The following is a 15,695-nucleotide window of genomic DNA, read 5'->3' on the forward strand; positions in this document are numbered from 1 at the left end:
TTAATTGCAATATAGTTCACTGTACTTATTTTTTACTTTTTCGTGTCCAAGCGTGATCATTCAGCTGTTCGGCCTAGAATCTTGCGCATAGTTACAATTTTCATGTTGCAACATTTCGAATCGAGGATGGGTATTGGAATGTAAAACATTGATTCAAAATGTTGTTACTCAGGAGTAGTTCCGGTAAACTGACAGTATACATAAAGCTGGGTACACATAATATGCGAGCCGAACTGTTTGCGAACTGCTCGCATACATTTCCTTGAAAATATCCCAGGCAACCAAACGACGTTTTTATAACGTAGATAACACGTCATAAAAATTACCAATTGACGTGTTTCTATGACGTAGTACTGATGTTGAAAACCACGTGTATTTGTCTCATCGATTTGACCTTATAATTGTGACGATTTTAAAACGTCATCTTAACTACGTTTTTTCACGTCGAGATTGTGACGATTTGCCAACGTCAAAAATATGACGACTTGTATACGTCGGTAAAATCACGTCTTTAATACTTTTAAAAAGTGACCTCTTTCACATGTTTCAAAATATTAAAAATAGGTAACATGAAACCTATAGGCCTACGTCCCATGTGTCAAAGATAGGACTACCACTTGTTCAAGATCGCTTGTGCATTAGAAGCAATCTAATATTGATTCTGCATGATTGTACCAGTCCTCGAATTATAGAATTTTTACTATTTATATATACCTACTTACTGTGCCAAAACTGAAGCAACATATAAACTAATAAATAATTTATTAACAAATTATCCAGCATACTGCTGAAGCAATCTTAGGCCCAGTCTTTTCACCTCCGGATAACTAGTTATCGGGAAGTTTATCTGGCAGAATTGCATGTAGGGGAGAGTTGGATAAAGCGGGATAGGATAAAACGGGATACCTAGCCTAGAGACCCAACTAGTGGTGCTATCAATCGGACAACGACGGAAACTTGTTATCAGTCGTCATTTTAACATTCTCAGTTCGTTTTACCTCGATGCCACTAATTTGATGAAAAGTTGTTGTGTTTAGAATTGTTTAACTCTATTTTTTTGATACTTTGTACAAGTGCGTTGTTTTCTACATTATACTGCCTACATATAGTCGGAAAAATGAAAGAATACCCATGAACGAACATATAAAACACGCTGTATTTTCCTGTCACCGTGTCACAAAGAAAATTGTCCAGTGCAAGTACATTATGTAACAATAATTATTACATGTTCTTGCGCTGGCCAATTTTTTGTGTAACACGGTGACAGGAAAATACAGCGTGTTTTATATGTTCGTTCATGGGTATTCTTTCATTTTTCCTACTGTATATAAAAATATAATTCCGCTGCCATTTAATTAAGCAGTCATTAACGAATATTCTCATGTGTAGTCTACCTAATTTTACTTTCACATTTAGGCAGCAGCCACTTTTGTTTTGAAAAATGTCTGAGTTGGACAAAACGGGACACTTATAAATTGGATAAAATGGGATACAGTTTCTTATGTCCCGTTTTATCTACCTATTTATTTGTTGGCATATTATTTTTTTAAATAGAGATATGAAGAGTTTTATCATACCGCAGAGAAGTACAACATATTTTTATGTGACTTTTGTTCTGATATACGTACCTAGTCCTAAATAAAAGGTCTTATTTCCCATTTTGCCATAAAATCTAAAAAAACGCCTATTTTTAAGTGTCTGACTACTGAAGATATTATTCTTTCAAGAGTAAATTTTACTATACAGTTTAATCTCTACTTAATTTAGACATAAATTAAGTTTTAGATAATTTTATATAAAAAATTAAATATTAAAAACCTATCCCGTATTTAACAGTTCATTAACAGAAAATAATTATCAAAAACAAATAAACATAACCTCAAATAGTTGTCAAGAAGAATTACTGCAGCAAAAACGAATAAAAATTTCTTAATTAACACGTTTCTTCAACTAAAGATCTAAATGAAAAGTCTTATTTTATCACACAAGACACAAACCACGTAAACAATAAACGAGTTTCTTATGAACATTTAACCAAAGAATAACGTTATAAACGAAATTGTTTGGAGTCAATACAAACAAACTTTAAGCTCCTCCCAATTTTGTGACGTCAGACTTAGGCTGTCTGAAATGAAAACGTTTTTTAAACGTATTTTCACTTCATTAATCTTACGTATTTAAAATCACCTACAAAAGACGTCTATATGACGTAATGTTTAAACACGTGTATATATTCAACCAAAAATGACGTTTCCTCGACGTTATATGACGTCACTTGGTTGCCTGGGATATTTACAGCGAACTCATCGCAAACTCATCACGATCCATGGAGAGCGACGAACCAACTACGAACCAACTCCTGCGAAGTTTAATGTAAATGATTAATTTAATTTGTAATTTTATCTCAAAGTCACGTTCTACGAGCTCGTAAAGGCAGCAATTATTTGATTATCAAACTATAAAATAAAATTTTATTACATTGTGTTTCTCACTTTCTTAATTCTAGAAACACGTCATTCAACAAAAACCGACAGGCCGTGGTTCGTGCGGAGTCCGAATGAACAGCTCGTAAGCGGTTCGTCCTGCTGTACCTACAAATTATACGAATATAGCGTTCGCATACAGTTCGGATCGCAGAACTAAAAGTTGTTTTAAAACTTATAATGGAGAAAGATTACTTACTTTTTGCGTCGATCAGTCTTTCTCTTGGGTTAATATCAGACGAAGAAAGTTGCTCCTTAACTTTAGCAACGTCCTTCGGATGTAAAATATCAAACATGCTTTGGCCTAGAAGATCACCCTGTAAAATCAACAAAAGAAATAAAAATAATGTAATATTATAAGGTACTATATTTAATAGAAGAAAAGAGATCGTACCTGCGAATAGTTGAGTACTTTAGAGACAGACTCTGAAACATACAAGATTCTTCCTCTGTCACATCCCACAACGAACAAAAAACCATCTACTGCCTGAAATAAAATTAAAAAAAATGGTATTACTTCGTTACAAGATATCATCTTGATCATCATTGGCTCAACACACTTTTGGGTCATGGGTTTTTCAAGAATACTTCTACATTCTTCGAACGAAAATATCCTTCGTACCTACATTTTGGCCTAACCGAATATCACATGAATATATATTTATGAAACCAAGTCAACCAAGATGACGATTTAAACCAAATGGCCAGAAAATTAATTGAAGAGTATTTGGGATCTAGAAGTGAATAAAAAGAAAACCGAATAATTGTGCATTGGAGGAGAACAAAAAGATCTCATATTAGACGATAACACCACGATAAAGATGCTACGACTAAAAATATCTAAAATAGGTAGAAGAAGAGTAAAAGAGGTAAAATAAGAGAAAGAAATACGGCAGGTAGAAAAGACATCACAATGTTAATGAGTATTTTATGGAGCCAATCCATCAGCAAACAAAATAAAAAGGGGATATATGATAACATAGTGAAAAGTATCACTCTATACAGCTGTGAGGAATGGTCACTGAAAGAAAGAACACTGGCAACGCTGAGAGAAATGGAAATGGATTTTTGCGCATTTTTGAGCAGCTGGAAGATCTAAACGAGAAAGGATTACCAACAAACGCATTAGAGAAATATTGGAAATCAAACGAACAACCACAGATAACTTATCAACAAAACATCATCATCATCATCATCAATTGTGCTACATCCCTATGAAAGAGCCTCGACCTTCCCAAGTCTATTACATCAGTCAGTCCTATCCATTGCCAACCGTTGCCAGTTTGCTGCGCCTATTTTTCTCCCATCCTCATCCACACCATCCTTCCATCTGAGTTTTGGCCTACCCCTATTTCTACTTCCCACAGGTTGTGACATAAGGATTCTTCTAGGAGGGTTGTTCTGCTGTGATCTTGCTAGATGTCCTTCCTATTCGTATAAGAGATATGTACTGCGTCTTTACCACCAAATATATGTTTATATCTGTGGTATACCTCGTAGTTGTACCTCCTCCTCCAAATACCATTTTCACAGATACCACCGAATATTCCTCTCAGGATCCTTCGTTCAAATATAAGCAGGATGTTTAGCAGAGTGTGGGCCGGTTGGGCGTGGGAAAATTTTGACAGCGTGGGAAAATTTTTATCTGCCACGCCCCACGCCACGCCCACCACAAAGCCAAGCCCACCACAAAGCCACGCCCACCACAAAGCCACGCCCACCACAAAGCCACGCCCGCCGGGCCAATGAGCAATTAGCCCCGCCCACCGACCAATGAGAAGGAAGCCTCGCCCACCCACAGCATCGCCCATAGACCAATGAGATCAAAGTCCAGCGACCAATGAGAACTTAGCCCCAATCACCGACCAATGATCAGGCACCGACCAATGGGAACACAGCCAGGCCCACCTACGTCACAAACCCTCGCCTTCCAAGATGGCCTCCTCTTTATTTCGTTTATCGCAAAATATACAGGGTGTAGTCAGAAAGCCAAATAAGACACTTATCCATGAAGCACCTATCTGCCATCTGCGCTGTTATTGGTTCGTTTATTACATGTAAGACATTAAACGAAAGAGGAGCAATCACAAAGACATTAGCAAAAGAGCATTAGAGCATGTCTCCGACCTGACTGATCATATATTGTTGGAAAGAGGAAGGCATGTTACCATATAAACAAAGATGTCAGCAATGACAAAACGGCACTATATCATATCTTCGTGTCTATTGATCCAATTCGTGTGAATATGGTCTCGTTGGGAAAAAAAGAGGGGATATTGAATATGTTAACATAAAAACAAAGATGTCAGCAATGCCAAAACGACACTAGATCTTCGTTGCTATTGATTTTAGCGTAACAGCCGTTGAAGGAAAGGAGAAACATGGCAACACTGCCAAAACTGTAATATATTTGTTGCTATTGGAGATATTTTGACCTGTCAACTTAATGGGGATTCCACGTCTATCACAGTTCTCTAATCATGCCACCTGTCGGCTGCAACATGTAACTATGCCCAAGCCATCTAGAAGAACGTATACCATTCTTACAGTATGACCATCAAACATCCTATCACAGTTCTTCATCTTATCATGCCACCTGTCGGCTGCAACACGTAACTAATTGACATTGCCAAAACGGCATTACAACATATCTTCTTTGCTAATGATCCGATTTTGACGTATGGGATATCAAATGAAAGCGGTGGCGACACAGATGGCAACTGTCAATTCTTCTTCTGTCAACGTTCAACATTAATTGCCAATTCTTCTTCTTCTTTTCCGTATAGTGCCTAACAGAACGTGACAGTGCCTAACAGAACGTGACGTGCATAACGTCACGTGAATCACGCGACGTAAATAACGTGACCTGATGGTTTCTAATGGCCTCTAATGGTCTCTGCTACACTCTATTCCCTAATGGTATAGACTATTTATCTTTAAACCATCCTAACAGTGTACCTCTTTAACGTGATATTTTACCGTGAATGACGTAACGTGAATGACGTGACGTGAATAAGACATTGCCAAAACGGCACTATATCGTATCTTCGTTTCAATCATACATTCCTACAATGAACATATACCATTCTTACAGTATGACCAACAAACATCCTCGATCTCCCTCCAAGCATACATTCCTACAATGAACATATACCATTCTTACGCTGTGACCAAACCAGCAAACATCTCATGTACAAGTCTTTTCTACGGAAAGTTGGGTAGTATCATGAAAATCACCAAACAAAAAAAAATGGTATTGCGATTCGCATACTGTATTTTATCTACGGCAAGGAGGGTAATATTATGTAGGTTGGTATTTTACTTTTATAGTTAAATAATCGTCTATTCAATATATAGGAGACTACATTTGCCATCTAGTTTTTATGTTTATTATTAACTCTAATCCTTCCGTAAACGGAACATAATAATGTATACAACGTTTATATGATATATAAACCTTCGGTGTAGAATACTATGACGTTCCCCCACTCATGGAAAATTCACAGATACGCGATAGAATACTATGACGTTCCCCCCACTCCTTCAAAATTCACAGATACATGATAGAATGAATAAAGCAAAAATCAGTATCATTCAATCAATCGATGAAGCAAGATGGAAAAAATTGAGTTGTTCAGAGGTCCGAACGCAGTCAGAAAAATTAAGCAGTTAAATGTAGATGATATACTTATTGATCAATGGATGACAAACACAAAAGTTACCTGCTACATCCTTTATGTCAGCGGAGTACCAGCATCATTTGTACTCTTATCGAAACGTGACTTTGATCCACTTGGACAACATGATGTACCAAGAGTATTAGAATACGTATACACTTTACCTAATCATCGGAGAAGAGGATATGCATGCAAACTTATACATCACATAAAGAAAAATAATGAATTCACTGCGTTCTGCTCCAACGAAGAATCTGAACGGCTTTTGTTAAAAAGCAAATGTATTAATCACGGCTTAATGAATTATAATGTAATGTTTAGATATCCATAATAAATTTATATAAAATATATCTTGTCTTATTTCTTACACGTTTAATATACTTGTAAATAATAGATGGTGTAGCTTACAATGACAATACATAAAGATGCATGAAACTGCCATGGTTATTAATCCTATTTGATATCGCCCAATAGAAATATGGGGTATAATAAAATGAATGAAGAGATAAAGAAATGATAAAAATAAAACTTTTTTCATTTATCCACTCACTTATGCGGTTAAAAAAAACCTTAAAAAGGAAAAGGTATCTGCTGTTGCCATGCAACGCAGCAGTAGCACACACATTAAAAAACACATCCATCCTTGTTTGCATACAACAATACACTGATCCATAATATAAGAATCAATTTATAAATAATCACATAAAGCATATGATAGAGTGCCAAAGAGGCCTTATACATAACAGGTTGTTAAAACAAACATCTTAACGTAATTTGTCATTCAAAATCCTGTAATTTGAGGTGCTACATGATAAGATTCAACATATCAGGCAAATAATATAAGATAGAGGGTCAAAAAGGCGTTATATGTGACATGTTGTTAAAACCGACATCACAACGTAATTTGTCATTCAAAACCCTGTAATTTGAGGTGCTACATGATAAGATTCGACATATCAGGCAAATAATATAAGATAGAGGGTCAAAAAGGCGTTATATGTGACATGTTGTTAAAACCGACATCACAACGTAATTTGTCATTCAAAACCCTGTAATTTGAGGTGCTACATGATAAGATTCGACATATCAGGCAAATAATAAACGATAATGTGTCAAAAAGGCGTTATACATGACATGTTGTTAAAACCGACATCACAACGTAATTTGCCATTCAAAACCCTGTAATTTGAGGTGCTACATGATAAGATTCGACATATCAGGCAAATAATAAACGATAATGTGTCCAGAGGCGTTATACATGACATGGCGTTAAAACAGACACCGCAACGTAATTCATCATTCAAAATCCTTTAATTTGATGGGTCACACATTGATTTCTGATTATCCGTTCCGAAGATACATGGTACATTGCCATAACGGCCTAAGGGATAACTTGGTTGAGCTGTAAATGCTTATTTATTGTTATTGACGTTAAAACAAAGCCATTAGCATAGAAAAATCTCGTATCGCAGTTTGATCTCTAGCAAATCCTAATTCGCTCAATTTTGCACCAAGTGCTCCGTGCAATATATCATTAGAAAGGTCTTTTCATACATATTAAGAAAATCACTGACCAAGTGTGTTACGGTCATTATTTATGGCTGAAAACGACAAAAAACTACAAATTCTCAATGTACTATATTGACACAAAATGTACTTATATGGTACAAAAAAAGGCCTTATACAGAACATTGTGTTAAAACAGACATCACAACGTAATTCGTCATTCAAAATCCTTTAATTTGATGGGTCATACATTGATTTCTGATTATCCGTTCCAAAGATACAAATATTTGTACAAAATTATGAAAAATCGAATAATTTGAAATATTTACAAAAATATTTTAAGTTGTTTGTTAACATGCCGGGTGTGTATGGTTGATAAGAAAAGAGTGCAGACGTTATTTTTGTTAATATTAACCTCCAAAGATATGACAAGCCACAATGCTAAAAGTCCGGATGTAGTCGGATGATAACATGTAACCGCAGTTGTTATTTGTGTAAATGTTATCACATATTTTTAAAACTATAAGGTCTTGTTTTTGCAAAACACATTCAATTTCATTTGATCACGTTCATGCTGTGTGAATTTCGCCTATAAATACTGAAATAAACGAGCATATACCACAGTCGACATCTGACAGTTTCTACAGTATAGTTACAGTGTTCAGTGGAAAATATTCAATTAAGGTAAGAGATTTTGCTGTTTATTTTACATATGGTTTTTATGAATTTATTGGTTTGCTATTTTTGTTAAATAATTTGGATGTACATGTGTTTCCTTTCATCTATGGGTAATACTGGTTTTAATTCTCTCTTCCCAACTTGTTTGCAGGTCTTCTAGGTATCTATATATACTTCTCTTAAAATAAAATGTGTGTACTATAGGTGATTTTATTCTTATATTCAATGTGATTTATTATAAGTAATTTTATTACTTGTTTTTATCATATCGTAGGATGTATCTGTCGCTAATATTTTTAACTGATTTTACGTTTTATCCCTAAAATAATAATAGCTGTTTATGACTCATTTCTACTGTACTTTTTCATCTTTTAATATTTCCTTGTTACATAAATAAATGAGGTAGGTTTTTACATTAAGATAATCATATTTTACTATTTAGTTCTAATACTTTCATGGTCTAGAATCCGCATATGGCCCAGAATCGGTATGCCGATACGTGGCCACTTTCATGCACCAAAATCGCCATGTGGTCCCGAATCGGTGGTATGCCGACTCCCGGACACTCAAGAATAGTAACTTTTTATGATACATTTAGCGCGGTACTCCGTCTTCTTTTAGCACATTTTTCTTGTTATCTGCATTAGGATAATAGTATTTTACCGTTTAGTTCTTATTTTCTAATTTGATTTATAAATTTGTTTTATTTCATGTTTTTCAGGCATGTATGATGCAACACCTGTCCGTATATTTCTGAACAATTTTATGATTTATTTCAGTATCTTTTTATGCCGCATTCTACCGTACTTTTGTTTTTCAACAATATACAATGAAGCGTAGCTGTCATTTATATTTTATATACGACCAAGCGTAGCTGGTATTTATTTTTAACAGTGTGATAATAATCGTGTTGCATTTTCTATTTTATGTACGACCCAACTTATTTTTATTTTTAAAAATATATTGACACTCTTTGTAATGCATTGGGTTAGTAAATAAGAGACAATATGAGTCATTTTATTATTTTATTTAAATTTTTTTTTATGCTAGTACATTATTACAGTTTTTAATTAAAAACTAAATGCCCTAGTCGATTTATTTTAACATTTTTATCCAGAGGTCCAACGACATAATGGTTAAACGATGATGTCTCGTAATCTATGCTTGTGCGCTGTTTAAATTGTCGGTCAGAGCGTTCAACACTCTTACGATGTTTTTTCTCAGTTTTCCGAACATTTTCACAGGGGCTTCGACGCATGTTTGAGTTATTTTTAAACAAAGGTTTTATGATCTTATTAAATTTATCCGGGAATGCTTGATGCCTCAAATATCCTAGGGAATCTCTATGAACACCTGTGACTTCTAATATTTTTTTTTTTATAGTTTAGGCTATCATTTGGTGTAAAGTCTTGAGGATACATATAAAATTATAACAGTATATAGCCCACAAGTAGCCTTGTACTTGCTATCGTTAATCAGTATATTCTTAGGAGCAAATTTGATTTCCATATCACCCATTAGCCATTTATCAGTTTTCCAAACATAGTGTGGACCATAAGCTCTATCAAGGTCTGGTGAATGATGCCAATATTTTTGAAGGTGTTCATCTTCTTCTTCATCTGTGCTTTCTTCATCCTTCTGGCGCATATTTCTCAAACGATTGTTTTGGTGTCCGCTGGTCTCTTCATGCTTCTCTGTCTGATGTGAAGTTTTCAGATAATTGTTTAGTTCTCCAAGAGGTTCAGTACTAGGTGTTAAAACTGTTTTGAGTTGGTGTTCACGTTGCATTATTATTTTGAGTGAATTATACTTTTTTTTAATAACTTAGCAAGCTGCTTGACACGATGTTCACCGTTAATTTTCTTGTATCTGAATGCCGTTTCTCTAGTTAACACCTTTATCTATATCCGCTAACTCGCATCTGACATATAGCTAACATGCATCTGGCATACATCTGACTTGCATCTGACTAGCATCTGACTTGCATCTGACTTGGCGCTAACCGTTAAATTATCGCTGTATAACCTCAGACATAACGCTGAATCATAGTTTACTTCATGCAGTAATCACGTGACACAGAACGTCACAGTAACTAACAGAACGTGACAGTAACTAACAGAGCGTTACGTGAATGACGTAAATCACGTGACAGTACTCAACAGAACGTGACAGAACGTGACAGAACGTGACGTAAAATAACGTGACAGAACGTGTCAGCACCTAACAGAACGTGACAGAACGTGTCAGCACCTAACTCTCTCTATCTCTCTCTCTCTTTCTCTGCTATCACACTTTCTTTGCGCTCAACAACCTTTTTGCTACAAGCATCAATGACGTACTTCCTATTAACAAGTGATATATTGTTTGTAACAATATAACCTAATTCTTTAATTATTTGTTTTATAGCTAAGTAGGTCATTGTCAATAACTGAGTTGTATATAAAAAACAATTACTTCAAAAATTTATTTATTTTTTCCTAAGTATCTTTGCTACAGTAATAAAAATATTTTTTCGTATTTCCAGCAGACCTGCAGGAGCCTCTTTAAAATAGGCAGTCGTCGATTTGCTTTTCTGAAAATCATAATAAATATTCTACATTTTTTTATGTCTTCGCCGCTTTTACACATAACATTCCTTTTTTCATCGTAAATTCTATTTGATGAGGTAGATGATGTTTTGTAATTGCATCTGTTGGGCCGTATACTAGTTCGTATGTTCATTCCAGAAATGGGGCGTAATTACAATTCCATTTGAGTAGAACTTTGCACCTACTACCCCCTCTGTCTTTATCCCATACTGGCTGGCAACTTCATGAAATATTAAACTAGCCGGTAAACACGCGCCTGCGTAGCTGGTTCGGATAAATTCTTGCTCGATACATGTCTTAATCAAGTTTAACTGAATGTACTGTTTCATACTGGAGCAACTGCTGTGCTATTGTTTGTAACAATATAACCTAATTCTTTAATTATTTGTTTTATAGCTAAGTAGGTCATTGTCAATAACTGAGTTGTATATAAAAAACAATTACTTCAAAAATTTATTTATTTTTTCCTAAGTATCTTTGCTACAGTAATAAAAATATTTTTTCGTATTTCCAGCAGACCTGCAGGAGCCTCTTTAAAATAGGCAGTCGTCGATTTGCTTTTCTGAAAATCATAATAAATATTCTACATTTTTTTATGTCTTCGCCGCTTTTACACATAACATTCCTTTTTTCATCGTAAATTCTATTTGATGAGGTAGATGATGTTTTGTAATTGCATCTGTTGGGTCGTATACTAGTTCGTATGTTCATTCCAGAAATGGGGCGTAATTACAATTCCATTTGAGTAGAACTTTGCACCTACTACCCCCTCTGTCTTTATCCCATACTGGCTGGCAACTTCATGAAATATTAAACTAGCCGGTAAACACGCGCCTGCGTAGCTGGTTCGGATAAATTCTTGCTCGATACATGTCTTAATCAAGTTTAACTGAATGTACTGTTTCATACTGGAGCAACTGCTGTGCCTGCTTTGACGGTTATTCGAAGAATGAAAACTTATTGTGTTATCGAGTGTGTTAGTGATGAAAGTGGCGGGAGTTTTCTCGCCGAAATGTTATGCAAATCTAACTGAACAGTTTTCAATGTCGTGTTTATTCATCATATCTCGATATATATGTATATCGGTTCTCTTCATACATTTTCCACATCTTTCGCTAAGTAGCTGACATCTATCATAATTATGTTGCCCATTTTTCAAATATTTTCGTAACTAGACCAGGAAGAAGAATTATATGAAACCCACTTTCAATTCCTAACCATGAATCCTTCTTGTGATAGAATAATGAAGAATTAACTATGAATGAGTCGACTTATAATTTTATGTGCCTGCTCCAATCTAATCATCACAAAGTATCTTTTACTTTCTGGTAATATTTGTTCTAAGTTGGCCGTACTGCTTCTTTTTATGTTGGTAGTACTGATACTTCCTTGAAAAATGTATCCAAGTTTAATAAATGTCTTAAATGCAGCACTTTTACATTGATTCTTATGGAAGAACAAGCACAAATCTACACTTTGCAGGGGCCTTTTGAGCATAACATAATAACATTTAGTTTTCCGTCCGACTAGAAGTATATTTAATACCTTACATTACGGCATTTTCTTCATTCTGTTTCAGATATTCCTAGCGTTCAGACGTGTGCTCTGGTGAGTTTTATATCGTTCAGAAGTGTGCTCTGTTGAGTGGCAAACTTTGAATATTTTTTGATTTTGTCGAAAACAATTTTTTTTTTTTTTTTTTTTTTTTTTTTTTTGAAATTTTTAAAACATATTTAGTGTTTGGGTTCTAATTTTTTTGAATTCTAAGTTTTGAATATTTATTATTATGTTATTACTTAGTGTTGTTTGATTTGGTCAGTTTTTTTTTTTTTTTTAATAACGAAAACATGAACAAATTCTTAGTCACTAAAGATACATTTAAGAAAATTCGTATTTCTCATCCTTTAATAACGAAAACATGAACAAATTCTTAGTCACTAAAGATACATTTAAGAAAATTCGTAAATTTGGCCTCCAGGGACGAACTCTGGAATTTAAAATCAGGGATGTGCCGCAGAGTGAGGAACCTGTGGGATGGGTAAAAAAGGCCATCGAGGGGATTGTACTTAAGGGAACAGAAGGTTTGGAACCAACCGATCAGGTCGGTTTCACTTTTTGCTCGAAAGACTTTGCCAGAGGTCAGGGTTGGATGAGGTTCAAACCTGCCTCTGAAGTGACCGTTGATGATATATGGAATAAGATTAGTTCCATATATCAGAGTAATAGCACCGGCCTCAATACCGAGACATTTTGTTTGGGTATTACGACGGTAAAACTGCCCGCGGGAAAAGGTGGTCCGAGAGGAAGAGCTTATAACTCCTTTAACGAGGAGTGTTTGAAAAGGCGAGGAACTGTTGTTATTAAAAACAAGGATAATCTTTGTTTACCTCGTGCTCTTGTGGTTGCAAAAGCTCACGTAGATAAGGACCAAGAATGGAAGAAGGTACGTCAAGATGTTGGAAAAATACAAGGACAAAGAGCCCATCAACTGATTGAAGCCGCTAATGTAACAATTCCTGTCGGAGGGGCCGGAATACCCGAACTACAACAGTTTCAGGGACACCTCACAGATTACAAAATTGTGGTGTATAGTTATGGTAGCAAGGGTCGTGACGTTATGTTCTGTGGTAACACTAATGGTCCAGCGTTAAATCTTTTGTATCATGAAGGACACTTTAACGTGATCACTTCTTTGACAGCTGCTTTTTGCTGTCGATATTATTGTGAGGAGTGCCACCAGCCGTTTAACAACAAAAACGACCACAGATGTGGTGGTACATGTTTTGCTTGTCGTCGTTCACCAGCTTGTTCCAAAGATTGCGTGAAAATACCCTGCGATCAATGTGGTCGAAACTTCTACGGTAAGGCATGTTTCAATGCTCATGTTGGTTCGGTATGCGATAAAATCAAAAGGTGTAAGACCTGTTACAAGATCTACACCAAAAGTCATGTCTGTGGTGAGGTCTTCTGTAAAACTTGTAAGAAAAATTGTCCGTCAGATCATCTTTGTTACATACAGCCCGATTCTGGTCTTCCTCCATCAAGCGATTTTCTATTTATATTTTATGATTTGGAAACTAGTCAGGAAAAGATATTGGCTGATGGTTCGCTTCTTCAAGAACCAAATCTCTGTGTATTTAATCAACGTTGTTACAAATGTCTCCCTGAGATGAAATTAGTTTTCTGTCAATCTTGTGGATTTCGCCAAAAGATTTTGAGGGGTCTTGACGTAATAAGTCTTTTTATGAATCATATTTTGCAAATTAGAAAAAAATTCAAGAATGTTGTCGTGTTAGCTCACAATGGAGGAGGCTTCGACCATCAATTTATTTTAAATTATATTTTAACAAAGACTGATTTAACCCCTGATCTCATTATGCGTGGTACGAAACTAGTGTCAATGGCTGTTGGTAACGTTCGTTTTCTCGATAGTCTTAATTACTTTCCAATGGCGTTGTCTGCTCTACCTAAAGCTTTTGGGTTGACAGAGTTGAAAAAGGGATATTTTCCACATTTGTTTAACAGAGAGGAAAATCAATTCCAAAAGGTGGCTATCGATTCAAAGATAATCAGTCGAAAATAGCTTTGCAGTGGTTATTGTGGGAAGAGAAGCAACGCTGTATTAAAATTCAGCATGCCGCCAGGGGACCTGAAGCTCTTATTGGAAATTGTAGAGTGGACGGTCTTTACGAAAAGACCGTCTTTGAATTTCAAGGTTGTTATTATCACGGTTGTCCTACTTGTTACCCTACAGATAGAACTGCACCCCTTCATGACGATCCTTCAGATTGTATGGAAAATCGTCATGATAAAACAATTGCTAAAGTTAAGCATCTCAGATCAATAGGATATGAGGTGGTTGAAATGTGGGAATGTCAATTCCGTAAAATGCTGACGGCCGAGATAAAGGCATATACCGAGGGGCATCCTCTTATGGCTAGTTTACCTTTGAATCCTAGAGATGCTTTATATGGTGGTCGTACAGGCAATACTGTAGAGTATTACAAGTGTAAAGATGGTGAAAAAATTAAATACGTTGATGTTTGTTCGCTTTATCCGTGGGTATGCAAGTACGGAAAGTTCCCAATCGGACATCCAAAGAAAATATATATTGGACAGGAATGCACTGCTGTAGACATTACTGAGTTATCTGGATTAATAAAGTGTAAAGTGCTTCCTCCTACAAACCTCTATCATCCTGTTCTTCCTACCAAGATGAACAGTAAATGTATGTTCGTTTTATGCCGAAAGTGTGGAGAGGACTTTGCGGAAGAAGAGTGTGAGCATTCGAATGATGAACGGGCTCTAACAGGTACTTGGGTGATTGAGGAGGTAGTGAAAGCTTTATCAAAGGGTTATAAAATACTTGAGACCTATGAGATATGGTCCTATGATACTTTACAGTTATCGAAATCTCAGAAAGGTCTTTTTTCCGATATGATGAACAAATTTATCAAAGTGAAACAACAAGCTTCAGGGTGGCCGCGAGGATGTGTATCGGATGAGGAAAAGAGCCGGTACATCGAGGAGTTTCTTCAGAGGGAGGATGTCAGGCTGGAGTTTTCCGACATAACGGAGAACCCTGGTCTGAGGTCGTTGGCTAAGCTTATGCTCAATTCTTTCTGGGGTAAGTTCGCTCAGCGAGAGAACCACCCTAAAACATCCATAATAAACAAGCCTGGAGAATTTTTTGCTATGTTGATTAATCCATCCATTCAGGTTAATACGGTGATCCCTGTAAATGAGGACACACTGGTTGTTAC

The 15,695-nt window shown here is 35.8% G+C and overlaps 2 protein-coding genes across 6 annotated transcripts in view; one reads left to right on the plus strand and one right to left on the minus strand.

Moving 5' to 3' along the window:
* LOC126886734 (protein cycle) overlaps positions 1–15,695 on the minus strand; it is a 118,684-nt gene that overhangs the window by 15,004 nt on the left and 87,985 nt on the right. For all 5 annotated transcript variants that reach the window (XM_050653750.1, XM_050653749.1, XM_050653748.1 and 2 more), the window contains 2 exons: positions 2,878–2,970; positions 2,683–2,800 (listed from right to left, as the gene is read on the minus strand). In XM_050653750.1, the coding sequence (XP_050509707.1) occupies positions 2,683–2,800; positions 2,878–2,970 (211 nt within the window). The remainder of the gene's footprint in view (positions 1–2,682; positions 2,801–2,877; positions 2,971–15,695) is intronic.
* On the plus strand, positions 7,402–14,779 carry LOC126886737 (uncharacterized). Its single transcript, XM_050653754.1, has 2 exons — positions 7,402–8,350; positions 12,512–14,779. The coding sequence occupies exon 2, from the start codon at positions 12,851–12,853 to the stop codon at positions 14,513–14,515; it is 1,665 nt and encodes a 554-aa protein (XP_050509711.1). The 5' UTR covers positions 7,402–8,350; positions 12,512–12,850; the 3' UTR covers positions 14,516–14,779.

The sequence above is a fragment of the Diabrotica virgifera genome, chromosome 6, assembly GCF_917563875.1.
Source record: "Diabrotica virgifera virgifera chromosome 6, PGI_DIABVI_V3a".
NCBI classification, from domain to species: domain Eukaryota; kingdom Metazoa; phylum Arthropoda; class Insecta; order Coleoptera; family Chrysomelidae; genus Diabrotica; species Diabrotica virgifera.

Excerpts from the sequence above, each read along its gene's own strand:
- LOC126886737 (XM_050653754.1), top strand. The coding sequence starts at position 12,851 with ATGAACAAATTCTTAGTCACTAAAGATACATTTAAGAAAATTCGTAAA.